Genomic DNA, 15,047 nt, shown 5'->3' with positions numbered 1-15,047 from the left:
AAACTGTGCCCAGACCCCGCCTTGTGCTCCGTGATAAGCCTCACGCACTTTGCCTTTGAATTAATAGAGTCTAACGGCCTGTGTTGCAAAGACTGAAGGAGCTGAAAGCAGGTGTTGTGCTTTCTATAGCTTGCTGAATTCAAGCAATAAGTTGTAAAGGGCCAATGGCCACAGACAGTCCATGTTTTCTGAATATTGACAATGAATAGTCAAAAGATTTGCATTTATTTGGTCTGAGAATTTGCATAACTTGGTTACCCAGAAAACCTGGCCTGCGGCCTTTGAAGACCCTCTCCATAGGGTCCGAAGGTGTGTTGTTCCAGCACTGTGTCTAGAGCTGAGCTCCTGCTTTGAGTAGCCGTCCCTGAAGGCACTCCAGGCTTAAATAAATGTCTTGGCAATTCATCTCCCGTCCTGTTTTCCCCAATGCGGTATGTAAGCCTGCCTGTGCTCTTGAGATGTTGTCATCGTTCAGTGCACTGTGATCCTGTGGATAAGACAATGCTACAGAAATATGAATTATTATTGCTTTCTAGATAAGAGCAAAGATGTTGCTTCTGTAATGTGTTTATAGAACAACACTGAGTCAGCCAAACGTCAATGCTACGCTTTCCCAGTAAAGGTGAATAAGGCAGGAGACAGAGATGAAAGGGGTCTTGCCCAACAGAGGAGACCCTGCTACAGGGCATTGCCATTGTCATACCAGTGATTGCTCAGATCACCTCTTAGGAACAGGGTTGCCAGGTGGAAAATTTCTTTCCCACCCAAACCAGCCTAAATCCAGCCCAAAACCCGCCCAAATTCAAACCCCGCCCCTGACACCCCCACCCCTGCCCCCGCCATCATCACCCCGCCCCCGCCGTCATCAACCCCGCCCCCGCCGTCATCGGCCCCGCCTCCCCCATCATCGCCCAGCCCAGAACGTCACTAGCCCCGCCCAAAACGTCACTAGCCCCGCCCCCGCGGCCGAAAAAAACGCCTAAAAACCGCCCAAAAGACAAAAAAGAAGCCCAAAAAACTGCAACCCGCCGCGGGCAAAAATTTCCCGCGGCGGGTCACGGAAAACCGCACAATTGGGCGGTAAAACCGCCCACCTGGCAACACTGCTTAGGAACCCCCCTCCCCCCCATAAACATATACATCATGAATATATATATCAGATATGTGGTTCTTAGGCCTAATGTATGCAAATGTGTCTCACTGAACCTTAATTACATCCAAATGTGAAGAAAGAGGGACAAGTAGACTTTGCCACTAGTTGCATCATATGCCAAAAATATTACTTCAATGTCTTGTCACAGTTCTACATTTATTGACTCATATTGTCATTAGAAATCCACAATTACACTCAGAAAGATAAACATCAGAGCTTATGTTTTGAGCTCGTTTATTTGTTCCTCTTTTCACATTTTGATGTAATTCTAGGTTGTTGGGGATTCACAGTCGATCACTGTTAATATAGAAGGGCATTTTACAGGATGTCCATGTTGAACCATCACATATGAACATCTATGTTTCATGTATTTTAGAACAAGATCTGTCAAAGTATGTCCTGGTCTAAACAGGGCATGCCCAGAAGTGCATTTTGGGAAGGGCCCAAGGGTGTACCGAGGGGGCCAGCTATTCTCTCCCTCCCTCCCTCCCGCAACTGCAACTACAACATTGAGGCATACATTTGCTGGCAGGGATGCCAAACCTCACCAGCTGAAGAGGTCTTCTCCACGAGTCCCGCCTGTGCTGCCAGAGCAGGGCTTAAGTCGGCAGCGGAGTTCAGCCGCTGGCATCAGCAGTCCCGCACATGCTCAGTTCAGTCGCTCAAGAGAGCCAGCATCGGAGGCCAAAGTTCACCTGATGGCTTAAGTGCTGCTTGGACAGCGCAGGCGGGACTTGCAGAGGAGACTTCTTTGGTTGGTGGGGCTTGGCATTAAAGCAGAGGGGGCCTGAACTGAAGGTGAGGGGGCCCAGATCCTCCGAGGCCCCTCAGTGGCTATGCCACTGATTCTAAAATGAACGAGAAATATCCAACATGAGCATCCATTTTATAAAGTGAAACATCCAAATGCTGGATGTGGCAAAACAAGGGATGTGGACACCTTTGTGGCAGCTGAGAAACATCCGTGTCATCAAATGGCCCCACAGATGTCTGTGCAGAGCAGAGGGGGTTCCCTGATGGGGCTGAGAAGCTCAAATCCCACTTCAGCTCTTTGTCATTTTGTTTTAAATTGCGAGCCCTGAACATACTCTGCTTCAAGAGCTTTCGGCCTGGCAGATTTCTTATACTTTCAGGTACAGTAAGCATGTTTCTGTCCCTAGAGGGCTCGCAATTTCAAAAAAATTACAGAGAGCTGAAACAGGATTTGAACCTGACTCCCCTGGTTTTCAGCCCACTACACTAATCATTAGGCTAGTGCTCAGGGCTGTGTGGAGATCTCCTAAGAAGTTAATTTTTAAAAGATTGTAGTACTATGAAGGTCCATAGTTCCTGAGGCTGACATAGAGTCTGGTATCACTTGCTAGTTTCACATTCAGGAAAAGGAGGGGGACAGCAACCCCAAGGAGGGGGGGGGGGATTAAGGAGGTAACTTGCCTTAACCCCTTCAGCGGACAGCTGCTCTTTCAGTGCACCTTTCTTTACCCTGGATGTGCCAAGTACCAGGTCTAAATGACACTGTCTATCTTTTTGGACACACAGGTCCCGTCCCCTTCTGTGATCGGAGTTGGACATTCATATTTGGGCCCCGCACCCCCTTCCATATGGGCGTACTGCAGTGTTAGACAGCTATATCCTGGCTTTATAAAATCGGGCTTTGGTTATCCAAGCAAAATGGATGTCTAAATACTGGTTTTCAGATGTCCACAACATGAATAGAGCTTCTAAAATAAGGGTTATATTCTCAGTGGACCAAGCCCTCTCCCGCTGACTTCCTTCTCCTATGACAAAAAGGCAGGATAACAGTTCCCAGAATGCTTTGCAATTTAGACATCTAAAAAGCAGCTGTCAAGCGACACATACTTTGGGTTACCTCTTGTTACTGGAATTTTGGGATTGTGTTATGAAGTAGTCAGTTTAAGGTGACCAGATAGCTCCATGTCTTATGCTGGAGGCAGTCCTGGTTTTACCCTGTCAATGGATTTAGTTCATTTCTGTAAGAAAGGCAAACCACCGCCTACAAAACCTGGTCTAACCTGGCCTGTCCTTTACGGAGTTATCCGGTCACCTTATGCTAAAGGCAGCCTGCCCACCCCTGGCTGATGAGTCGTTCTGTCATGATATGATAAAACCTGTACTCAGTGAAGCATTGTGTAACAGTTCACAGGATTTTTTAGCCAATGCCATGTTTTCCAAATGTGTTTTGTCCTGGAAATAATTAAAAACATTAAATCAGATCTGTGCAACTCCAGTCTGTGTAGCACTTGCTTTAGCAAAAGCCTTAGGGACCTGATCTCTGTGACACACGGAGCAGAATCAAGGCTCTTCAGAACATAACCATGCTTCTTGTAGTTTTGATTTCCCAATGGTATTCCCTAAGAAAAGCAAGTCTACAAGTCCCCGTCGGTTGTAAGAGAAGTTTAGTCAGCTTGAGACCGATACCCCTGACAGTATGATCCAACTGAGTGGTTCCTGATGAAGCCCTGTTATGGGTGAAACGAATCAGGCCCCGTTGAAAAACAACAGTTGAATTGTGGGGTTGTCAAGTCATCATTTATTAAGCTAAGTTGATGCATGCTATGCTGTAGCTTGAATACTTTTTTGTTATTCAGTTACTCTTAAAATTTGTGCTCTACTATGGGCAATTTTGTATGAGTGAAGCAGGGAACATTTACCCCATGAAAGAAACTAGTCACGGGCACAAAGTCTTTTATAGATAATAGTGTCTCGTTGACCAGACCTTGGCAGGAGCCTTGGTTTCTGAGGGTATTTCCCACTTTACTCATTTCACACAACCCTTTGGATTGTGTTTGGCTGTTTTTCAGTTCTCTGGAGAACTGGGTTCGATTACCACTGCAGCTCCTTGTGACTCTGGGCAAGTCACTTAACCCTCCATTGCCCCTGGTACAAAATAAGTACCTGAATATATGTAAACCGCTTTGAATGTAGTTGCAAAAACCTCAGAAAGGCAGTATATCAAGTCCCATTTCCCTTTCCCCTTTCTATAGTGATCCTGTGTGTTTATCCCACACATTCTTGAATTCTGTCACCGTTTTTGTGTTCACAACCCTCCCACGGGCATCCACCCCCCCTTTCTGTGAAATTGCCCAGTACCTTAAAAGATGGAGCTCGATGACACGGTGGATGCAAAGCCAGCAGAATTTTCTAAGGGCGCAGCGCCATCGTACAGAACTAAACTGATTCTGAGATTTGGGAGATCCATGCAAGGGTTTCCTGATGAGTAAGGGTCTAGCTGGGTGGCCTTGGAGTCCAGTCCCAGGAGATATCAGACAGAAGCAGTGCTGTGATTCAGCTTATCAGATCTGCCTCTTTCTAGGAAGCTTTCACCATTCTTTTTTTGGTGCTTCCGGATAAGTGAGGACGGAGAAAACTACAGCTTTATTGTTCTGACATATAGATTTCAAAAATAACCTGTTATATATGAACATCTTCAGACCGTGTGCATTGTAAATGTTTGCTGCCGTGTCTGCTCTAAAATGTTATGGAGCATCTGACAAGGTGGCTAAAAGCAGGTGGTCATTTCATACCATATTGCAGAATGTTTAACAAATCATTGGGAACAGGATATTATTGTACGTCAAAGGCCACTTCTGGCAAGTTGTCGGTCAGATCATGTGAACCGCAGACAGATTCTGAAATAAAGGCCAGGGAAGTAGCACTGGATAAGCCCCCCTGGTACCATTCAAAGTACCGGGTGCTGGAAGTCTCCGTACAAGGGACACATACGAATAAGGTAACCTAGACTGTAAGGAAAGCACATGGGTTGCACCTGAAAAACCCTGTCCAACTTCCCTTGAGCAAGGTGGAACAAAAGGCCACATACTCACCTGAAAGGAAAATAAAGAGACAGCAGAGCCCAGGGTTCAGGTCATTTGTTCTGGAGTTCTTTGGGCTTGGTAAATCCTCTGATCTTAACCATCTCGAGGGTCCTGGCACCAAGAACCTTCACTCAGAGTTACTGGGAGATTTTCCCTCTGTCTGAATAGATCCACTGTCCCTCCACGGTCTCTAGCCAGTTCATTGCAGCAGAAGGGTCCAAAAGCCGGGAACCAGAGCTCCTCCAGAACCCTACATCACGGGCTCTAAATCCAGTTGTTAGGTGTCACTCGTTATCAAGGACTGTGACCCCCTCCCTCTCCCCATGCACACAGTCCCCAGCCCCACTGAGCCACCAGGGCAACCAACCCAGCTTAATGTCACATTGACAGCACAAAATAGGCATGAAAAGTCATCTCATGACAATAAGCTTATGTGATCCAACACCACTGTTCACAATGACCTTCAAAAGCAAAACTGAATGCCATCATTGTGCAACCAGTAACACAGTATAAAGAGTTGATTTATTGAACACCTTTTGATTGTGATTAGAAGACTTTGGTGACCCCTAATGAAGGAAATACCCGAAACTTGGCCAGGCTGGGTCCTCTTCTGTCTGCTCTCCAATCCCTGAAATGTTCTACTGCAAAATTATCAACACAGCTGAGAGATGGAACATTTTTTAAATTTATATGTTCATTTCAGAGCCAGACTTACAAGAAAGCAGAACAAAAAAAGAATACATCTTAATATGGCTTCTCTTGATTGGGGTGTGCAGGGTTCCTCCAGATCGGATCAGCGCACATTTGGGCTCAGCAGTATCTTCGCTGACTCTGGCTTTAGGGGCTTTTGGTGTGTCAGGGGGGACCTTCTCTCGCACTATGGTTGGGACCCCGAAACAGGCACAGCTGCTCCAGAAGATTGTGAGCTGTACAGAAACTGGGGGGGGGGGGGGGGGGGGGGGGGGAGGAGGGTTGCTCAGACACCACCCTTTCACTTTGGATTTCTGGGATTTGCCAGATCTTCAATTGCCGTTTTAAGCTAAAAAAAGAAAAGAAAACTCCAGATTAATGGCTTCATTGTCTAAAACTCAAACCTCCACCCCTCAGCCTGGGTCAGTCTGTGAACCTAGAACCATCTTAAACCCTAACCTTATCCCCAAAAACCTAACCACAATACTATCCTAACCTTAATCATATCTTAACCCTAACCACAACTCTATCCTAAACCTGACTCTATCCCCATCTTAACCCTAAGCACAAATTTGTCCCAACCTTGACCCAATCCATAACTTAACCCTAACCAAACCCTGACCTTATCCATAACTTAACCCTAACCACAATTCTAGCCTAACCCTAACCCTATCCCCATCTTAACCCTAAATACAAATCTAGCCTAATCCTAACCCTAACCTTATCCTTATCTTAAGACTAACAACTCTATCCTAACCCTGACTTTATCTCCATCTTAACACTAACCACAAGTCTTTTCCCTAAACCTATCCTAATTTTATTATTATTGATTTTACAATAAGATTTATAAATCCTAATAAATAAACAAACAAACATATTGGTTTGATTTGAGTATTTGTACTATTTAGATATCTTTAGAACTATTTTTATTTACTATATTGTATTTTATGTATTGTGTTTAGTTCTTTACTTTGTAATTTTATGTTTTCAAATTGTTGTAATCTGCTCAGAACTCTGGGGGATCAAGTGGAATATAAATTACAACTACACATTTCTGTAACATGTATGCAGTGCTGTACACATTACATGCAGGTACTTTCTCTGTCCCTAGAGGGCTCACAATCTAAGTTTTTGTACCTAGGGCAACAGAGGGTTAAGTGACTTGCCCAGGATTACAAGGCGCCACAGTGGGAACTGAACCCACTTCCCCTGGAGCTCAGTTCTCCTCTACTCCATTCAATTGAAATAACCCTAACAACAACTCCATCCCAACCCTAACATTGACCATAACTGTAAACCTAGTTCTGTCCTAACCCTGCCACCATCCCAGTAGTGTAGCCACGTTGAGGGTGTGGGAGGAGCGGAGAACGGACTGCTGATGGCACCGGCACCAGTCCGTTTGGGGGAGCGGCCACTCCCCTGGTGACCCACTAGCTACAAATCCCAGCTCTAATATTGACCCCAAGCCTCCCATCCTACCCTAATCCCCTATCCCTAGCCTAACCCGAATCAGGATAATCAGACCTGAACCAGGCCAGATAGTAAGCTGAAATCGAGATGTGAATATTTACAGATTTCAGCTGTCTTCAAATGTAGAAAAACCAAAGTAATCGGACAAATCTGTATTTTAAAACATCAGCTCTAAACTGGGTCACAGCGACCCTGACCTTCCAAGTATGATAAAGAGGTGAATTACCACCCCAAAAAATACACTCAGATCAAGCTCTGCCCCCTTCCGACATCAGGTGATGCCACCGCCAACATTCCTTCCATTCTCCCCCAACATTGCTGCCATGAAAGATAACGCAATAAAACTGAGGTTTCAGGCCTGCGGAGTCTCGCAGAACTTGCCCTGCCTCTCGTGTAAGAAACCACAATATTGTTGCACCACTTCTAACGGTGGAAACAGAGAGCAGAACCCCTGTGCACCATACGGGGAGGGAGGGGTATTGGGTCCAGCTCGTACCACGGCTGGCACTCTCTTGTGTTACTTTTCATGCGCTCATGGTTTGCTGATCTGCTTTCGCTGGCTCAGGCGCATGTTTATTGCTGTGTGTGAAAACACAGTGACAAATTCTGAAGGCAGAGCCCAAAAATATTTGCAACATCTCTGAGGCCAAGCCAGGAGCATAGCCAGACTTTGTCGGGAGTGGGGCCAGAGCCCAAGGTGGGGGGGCATATTTTGGGCCACCTCCCTTCTGCCGCCCTCCCGCCGCCACCTCTGCCCCCCCCCAGGCGCCGACACCGCTTCTGCTTGCCCGCCGCCGCTGCTCCCCCCCCCCCCCCACTGCCACTTCTGCCTCCCTGCTGCTGCTCCCGCTCCCCCACCCCACTGGAAGGTACCTTGGCTAAAGCGTTTGTCCCGTGCTGCTCTTACATTGCCTGGTGCCCTGTCCTGCTTTCGAGCATGCTAAGTTTCATTAAAAATGAGCGTGCACGGCGCTGAAAAACAGGACAGAGTGCCAGCAACGTAAGAGCAGCACGGGACAAACGCCTTAGCTGGTGGAGGTTGGGTACCCCGGAGCCAGTTTGAGGGGGCCCAGGCCCCCATGGCCCCCCGAAGCTACACCACTGGGCCAAACCCCTTGGAGATTCCCCTCTCCCTGCCTCCCATAGCACACCCTGTACCTCGTTCCTGGTTACACAACCCACGATTCTTCCAGAGGAGGTCACAAAGGCGTACTGCAGGGTCAGCAGCTCAAAGAGGTTGTGTGCCTGCAGGAGGAAGCAGGAACCACATATTACATCTTTTGCTCTGTGCTGAGTTTATTCTACGGATGTGAATGAGGACTGTGTGACCTGGATCTTCCCCGCTTCCTCTCTGTCCTTCACACCTAGCTCCCACAGTTCCTCTCTTGACAGATCCACCGCTTGTGATATTAGCATTGGGGTACCAGGAGGGCAGAGGAGCACAAACGACAGACATAACCTACTGCAAAACAAAAGACGGGAGGCTTCTATTCTGTGACCCCTTTTTAATCTGAAGACTGTATACTAGGGTATACAGCAAAAATTTGCAAACCAGCCGGTCTGATGTTCAGGATATCCACAATGAATATGGATGAGCTCGATTTGCATACATTGCGAGCCCACTGTATAGGATAATGCACACAGTTAGTTAGGAGAAGTGTATAGTGTCTCCGTACCGGGAATAGCAGGGGATGCCACAGGGCAGGAGTGAGGTGCATTGGCTGAGCTGTGTATGGGGTGCTTCAAGGCAGGAGTGAGGTGCATTGGGGGTCACTGATAGATTTTACCATATGCCTCCATGTCTGTAGGCAGCAGCTCAGTCAGTCCTGGTTTTCTATCCATTAGATGCTTCAACTCTGATTCCCCCTCTGCAGGACAGGACTGAAGTTCATCGGCACTGGGGATCCTGTCCCTAGTCTGACTGTTCAATCCACTTTAATAAATAAATGGGAATTTCAGTGCCAGGAATATCTAAGATACAGCCTGTGTGTCAGATATGAGGCATGGACTATGAGCCTGCAGCCTATCAATCCAGAGCAAAGATTTGGCAGGGGGGGGGGCGGGGGGCGGGGGGAGAGGTCCATGTACAACAGGGACAGTGGGATGGTGAATGCAGCAGTGCTAGTGGGGTTCCCAGTCCTCCCAGAAAAAAAATGAGGACCTGCAAGGTGAGGGAAGGAGAGTGAGAGGGAAAGGAAGAGGTGATCAGAAATATATGGGGAGGGGGGGGGGGGGAATGAATGGGAGACAGTGCACCACACAGAAAAGCAACACCACCCTACCATTTACCCAATCTCTACCCCCTACTCCGTCATGGGGCATTTACTGGAGAAGAGGGAGAGGCAGGGCTGGGTTCCCAGGGGTGTGTCCCTACTTCCTAGGTAATCAGCTGGCTTTTTATAGCTGGCTACTGGCACCTCTGGCTTTTAGCTGGGCACCAGCAATACCCAGACCAATACCAGCATAACTACCCCAATAAAGCAAGACATCCTTTCTGCTGCCTCAATTATCCAATTAGTGGACTGAATATTACAGCGAACAGAGTAACTCCTGGTTCCACCCAGATTCCACCTCGGACCGTCTTGGTGCATTCTGACCCAATCTTCAGCAGCAGTATCCGGGCAAATAGCGCCAAAAATCTGTGAATGGGAGGAAAGAACCTGCTCCTAATTGGGAATGATTGACACTGATATTACTCTGCCCCCTGCCTCCCCTTCATCTCCAGAACCGGACTCTGCCGAGGGGTCAGCAGAAGTGCAATACCTGATGCAGTGAGGTCCAGATGGACAGCTGGAAGGTCACTGGCTCTATGGTGCAGCCTTCACTAAGTTTCCCTTCCAAAAGTTTCTGCAAGAGACAAAGAGACGCAGAGGACACTTAGCAGCAGTGGACAGTACGGTACGTTTATAAGAACCATTCTGGTCAGCATCATGCCATTCTCCCTTGGGCTTTATAATGGTCCCTGACAGTGACTCCCTCCAAAATCCAGGCTGGGTCACAAGGTACCACTGAGGTGTGAATGACTGAGCCCCATGTGCTGCGAACCCTGCCTCCATGGCATCACCATATCCACAGGCAGAAACCCAAGACTTCCATGTGACAGGGCATGGTTTTGCTACTGTGAATGCTTTTTCTAGACCACTGATTCCCAAACCTGTTCTGGGGGGAACCCTAGCCAGTCTGGTTTTCAGGATATCCACAATGAATATGCATATGAGAGATTTGCTCATATGCTCTGATACCCCCCAGCACTAAAGATATCCAGATCCCCACCTTACTCTGATATTCCCCAGCACTATGGATATCCTGAAACCCACCTTACTGTGATACCCCCAGCACTACAGATATCGAGATATGTGTCTTACTCTGATACCCCCCAGCACTAGAGATATTCAGATCCCCACCTTACTCTGATATCCCACCCCCCTCCAGCACTGAGGTTTCCCAATACCTGCCTGAGACTGATTGTCCTCTGGCTGTTGTGAGTCATGAGTCTGGAGGAAGCGGATTAGCTCTGACCTCTTCACGGTGCCCACAAGTATCATCGATTCTGAAGAGAGAAAGAAGCAGAGAGAGAAGCCTGATTCACTGCCAGTTCCAGGTCCTGCCGCCTGCCATCTTCTCCTCATAAATGAGGACTTATCTGTCCCTGAGAACCAGGGGAACTGGGTTCGATTCCCACTGCAGCTCCTTGTGACTCTGGGCAAGTCACTTAACCCTCCATTGCCCCAGGTATACACTAACCTGCTTATCTTTGAACGAGAAGGCCAGCCAACTTCCGACACAAATCGGGAGATGGCCGGCCATCTCGTAAACCCAGCCAAATCGGTATAATCGAAAGCCAATTTTGGCCAGCTTCAACTGCTTTCCATCGCAGGGCCGGCCAAAGTTAAAGGGGGCGTTTTGGCGGGGTACAGAACGCGGGACGGGGGCGTGGTTATGAGATGGCCGGCTTCAGCCGATAATGGAAAAAAGAAGGCCGGCTCTGACGAGCACTTGGCCAGCTTCACTTGGTCCATTTATTTTTAGGACCAAGCCTCAAAAAAGTGCCCCAACCGACCAGATGACCACCAGAAGGAATCGGTGATTCCCTCAAAAGAGGGACATGTCCAGGTAAATCCAGACATATGGTAACCCTATGCTAGGCCCTTGCCCCAGAACAGGAAGTAATGTCAGAGGGGGCAGGGGACCAGCCAAGCCGACAGCTGTGCGTCTGCGCCATGCACCCCTTTGCTGCCTGCACCCAGGGCGGACCGCCCCCACCGCCCCTTCCTTGGTACACTACTGTGTCAATCATATCTCCCTATCTTTTCCATTTCAGTTTTATCACAGCAGAATCAGTGAAACAGAGGGGAAGAAGTGTGGAAATGGAGCCTAACTCTGAAATAAAATCACCTGTGTTCTCTACCACTGGATACTCCAATGCTTCAGTAGAAGTCATGACCTTCAGAACGTCCTCGAAATTCGAATCCTTGGCCACCACCGTGATGTCAGTTCTCATGAACTCTTCAGTGGTCACTTTGTAGGAGCTGAGGAGAGAGATGGTTAAAAGTCTCGTTCCTGTTGTCAGGATAACCCTTTCCTGGATTTAGCCTACCAGGTCTAGCTTAGGGAAAGCAGAATTAAAAGTCCAGGAACTCAATGGGATTAAAACCAGAACTGGTCGAGTTGGTGACTCTGTTAGAGTCCGATATTGTACAGAAACATGACAATGCTTTTCTGATCCACAAGTCTTGCTTTTCATTCCCATTAAAGAACTGGTCAGATTTGCAGTAGGATGATCAAATTCCTTCCTGCACCAAAACCTTTGGGTCTTATCTAATGATCTCTGGCCCATTCACAGCACCAAGAAACTTATTCACAGCTAAGGATCAGCTGTGCCGTAGGGATCATGTGATGGCGACTTGTGGGGGAGGGGTGCATGTGAGCAAAGGAGAATTAGTGAACAGATGCACAAGAGAGTGCAAGAGAGTGTGTGACTAAACGGAACATATATGGACAGATGATTGAAAGCCTCGTGCAGTTCCAAACAGCTCTCTAAAAATAGCGCTGAAACAGCGCGGGAGTTTACCGCCCCTATTATCAGAGATAATAGCATGCAAATTCAAGCACGTTATTCACTCTGATCATAGGGTAAAATTACGGCAGGACTGTGCCAGAGCATGCACTCGGGCACAATCCACCCGCACTTGTTTGACAGGTCTAGGCTGTCATAAACCCAGACCTGTCAAACACAGGGGCTGGAGATCCACGGGACCACCAGATCCCCCAGTACCCCCACCCCGAGTCAAGCGACACCCCCGACACAAGTTCTGGGGGGCTGGAGATCCAGTGGCTCTCCAGCCCCCCTACCCCCCCACCCCCGCATCCCCTCCCTTGAATGGAGCCCTGGTGGCCCAAAGGGCCATGAGTCAATCCCCTCCCGACCCCACCCCTGGTGGTCTTAGAGGCCCTTCCCCACCCTCCCTACCTTCAGTGGTGGAGAAAGGTGGCCTCCCTCCTCTTCCATCGGTGCCACCTGGAAAATAGCAGTGCCCAGCCCTGCCCAGTGCATCCTGGGACGCACTGGGTGGGGCTTCACACCAATAAGGGAACCTGTGTTGGAGGGGGTCCAGCCCCCATGTCGTTGGGGAGGTGTTGAGTTGAGGTTCTTGCTCCTGCGGAGGAGGGGGGTGCATGGGCTACTGCATTGGGGGGGGGGGGGGAATGGGGGGACCTGCTAGCATGCAAATGCATGCTGGACAGGGCTCACCATCCTCCCCAATGGTCTGCAAACCCTAACGCCAGCTCTGAGCTGACGTAGGGTTTGCCGAGGTTAGTGGGCCAATGTTTGGCACACTGGTTGCTGATCATTAGGGAGGAATAGGTTTAGCATGCATTTGCCTGCTACTTGCGCTAAGAGCCCTGTTTTGCATGTATTTGCATGCTAGTAGCATTCAGAGCCCACAAGTGTGTTGTTCATGGGACGGTAGCAAAAGCAAGCAGTAGTATGACACTAACAGCCTCTAGCGCCTGCATTTGCTTCTGATCATCGGCCCATCAGAGAGCACAAGAGTGGGTGAGAGAAAGAGATTCAGCACATGATGGAATCGAGAGTTTAAGTAAGTGAGAGAGGAGTGAGGGTCAGTGGGAGCAGATGGAGGAGTCAGTTAATGAGAACATGATGGGTGAGGGTCAGTGAATGAAGATGTGATGGGAATGAGAGTGAGAGTCTGAGAGGAGACGGATGAGCACGAGGATAAGTAAGTGGATGAGAACACAACGGGGGGGGGGGGGGGGGGGGGTTGGAAAGGAGAACATAAAACATAGGAGAGGAACTCACCCGATATGCCGGCTTCTGATCCGGGGTAAGTACGGCAGCTTCTTGACAATAATAGTGCCTTCGTAGAAGGAGGGCTGAAATTTCTGGGATATGGCATTAGCGACCAGAACTGCCAGGATGACAGGCAAGATATGAGCAATCTGACCCGTGACTTCAAAAACCAGGAGGGCAGTGGAAAGTGAGTGGGTGACAGCGCCAGAAAATGCTGCAGCCCCTAGAGGAAATACCCAGAAACATTTAACACACGGCCCTTCGCTTTATTCCAACAAGTTACTTCAAGAACTTTACTTCCATTCATTTATGAATTATTTACAGATCGTTGTTGATGTGCACAACATCTATCAAGATGAATTTCATTCTTGGAAGGCACTTTCTCTACTGAATTTATAATCCATATTTCAGTCCAGGCAAGAGAAGAGACTTGTCCTATTTTCCCTGACCTACAAGTGAGAAGTGGTGGTGAGATTAGAACCTGGGTCTCAGGTGTCAAAGCAGTGCTGGGTTCAGATCTCCATCACTTCAGCTTGCTGGGTTTCCTGTTCAAACATGGTGCGTTTTTTGGTCTTGTGATACTGGTTGAGTGGGCTTGTTTAGGCTTTTGTCATTCTGATGTCCAGCTCTGGTTGCTGATCGGAACAGAGACACAGAGGAGAGATGCTGGACAGGACAGACAGGGACACAGAGAGAAGATGGATAACAGACATGCAGAGAGAAGAAATATCAAATGGACAGGCGACCCTGAAAGGACAGGAAAAACAGAGAAAAGCAAAGGAGACACTTGGACCAAATTGAATGGAAAATAAAATTCTCAGCTTACAAAGGTAGGAAAAAAATTGTATTTTGAAGTTATCTATTGGGCTTTGGGAAATGTGCATATCTTGCATTTCCCTTTTTGTTTCTCTAATATTACTGTAAATGCAGAGTCTGACTTCTTGAAGTTCATCGTGTTTTGCCTTCATATTTCTTTTTTTTATTTTTTTATTTATCATTTTACTTAATTACATTCACATTTATCATATAAATGTAAGGAAATACAGAAATTAATATAAAAAGGAAACATTTTCTCTCAACAATATGTATTTACATAATTGTCCACAATTGGAAGATCCAAGATCAGGAAAACAATCTTAAAGAAAATAAGAAAAACTCAAAATGGTTAATCTTACACTTCACATTTTCTGAGGGAGGAAGGTTAATCGGTTATTGCAGCCGGTACAGTGGTAACTGAAGGAAGTTGCTGCAGAGGATTCTTCATCTGTTTCCACAAACTCTTATAATTTCTTAGGTTCAAACAAATAAGTAATAAGGAAATAAAACACTTACAAGGGAATCGCGCTAGGAAGGTCCCACCTAGGGCAGTGATTCCTGGCTTAAAAGCCAAGACTTCACACCTCCCCGTCTGCGATTCCCTTGATGTGTCAGGAAATATATGCATCTTTGAACCCAAAAAACTATCAACCATGTATCGGAAATACAATTTCAAAACACTGTTCCTATCCAAATCAAAGACCAAAGTCACTAATAATATAACTCTATCTATAACTTCTGAATTTTCCAAAATGTCAGTTAAACTTAC

At 47.5% G+C, this 15,047-nt stretch overlaps 1 protein-coding gene across 3 annotated transcripts in view; it reads right to left on the bottom strand.

The window, feature by feature from the left end:
* Window positions 1-5,532: 5,532 nt before the first annotated feature.
* The window catches only part of CLCNKA (chloride voltage-gated channel Ka), a 51,418-nt gene continuing 41,903 nt past the window's right edge, over window positions 5,533-15,047 (bottom strand). Inside the window, exons 15-20 of one of the 3 annotated variants that reach the window (XM_030222104.1) lie at window positions 13,472-13,685; window positions 11,545-11,678; window positions 10,605-10,699; window positions 9,913-9,996; window positions 8,308-8,394; window positions 5,533-6,028 (exon numbers count right to left, since the gene is read on the bottom strand). In XM_030222104.1, the coding sequence (XP_030077964.1) occupies window positions 5,981-6,028; window positions 8,308-8,394; window positions 9,913-9,996; window positions 10,605-10,699; window positions 11,545-11,678; window positions 13,472-13,685 (662 nt within the window). In that variant the 3' untranslated portion in view covers window positions 5,533-5,980. Of the gene's footprint in view, window positions 6,029-8,307; window positions 8,395-9,484; window positions 9,789-9,912; window positions 9,997-10,604; window positions 10,700-11,544; window positions 11,679-13,471; window positions 13,686-15,047 lie in introns of those variants that run through there. The other 2 variants (XM_030222106.1, XM_030222103.1) reach the window with 2 other exon arrangements.

This window comes from Microcaecilia unicolor, chromosome 13 (genome assembly GCF_901765095.1).
Source record: "Microcaecilia unicolor chromosome 13, aMicUni1.1, whole genome shotgun sequence".
Taxonomy (NCBI): Eukaryota; Metazoa; Chordata; class Amphibia; order Gymnophiona; family Siphonopidae; genus Microcaecilia; species Microcaecilia unicolor.
Note: the sequence above shows the minus strand (reverse complement) of the source record. Positions and strands in the feature narration are given on the sequence as shown.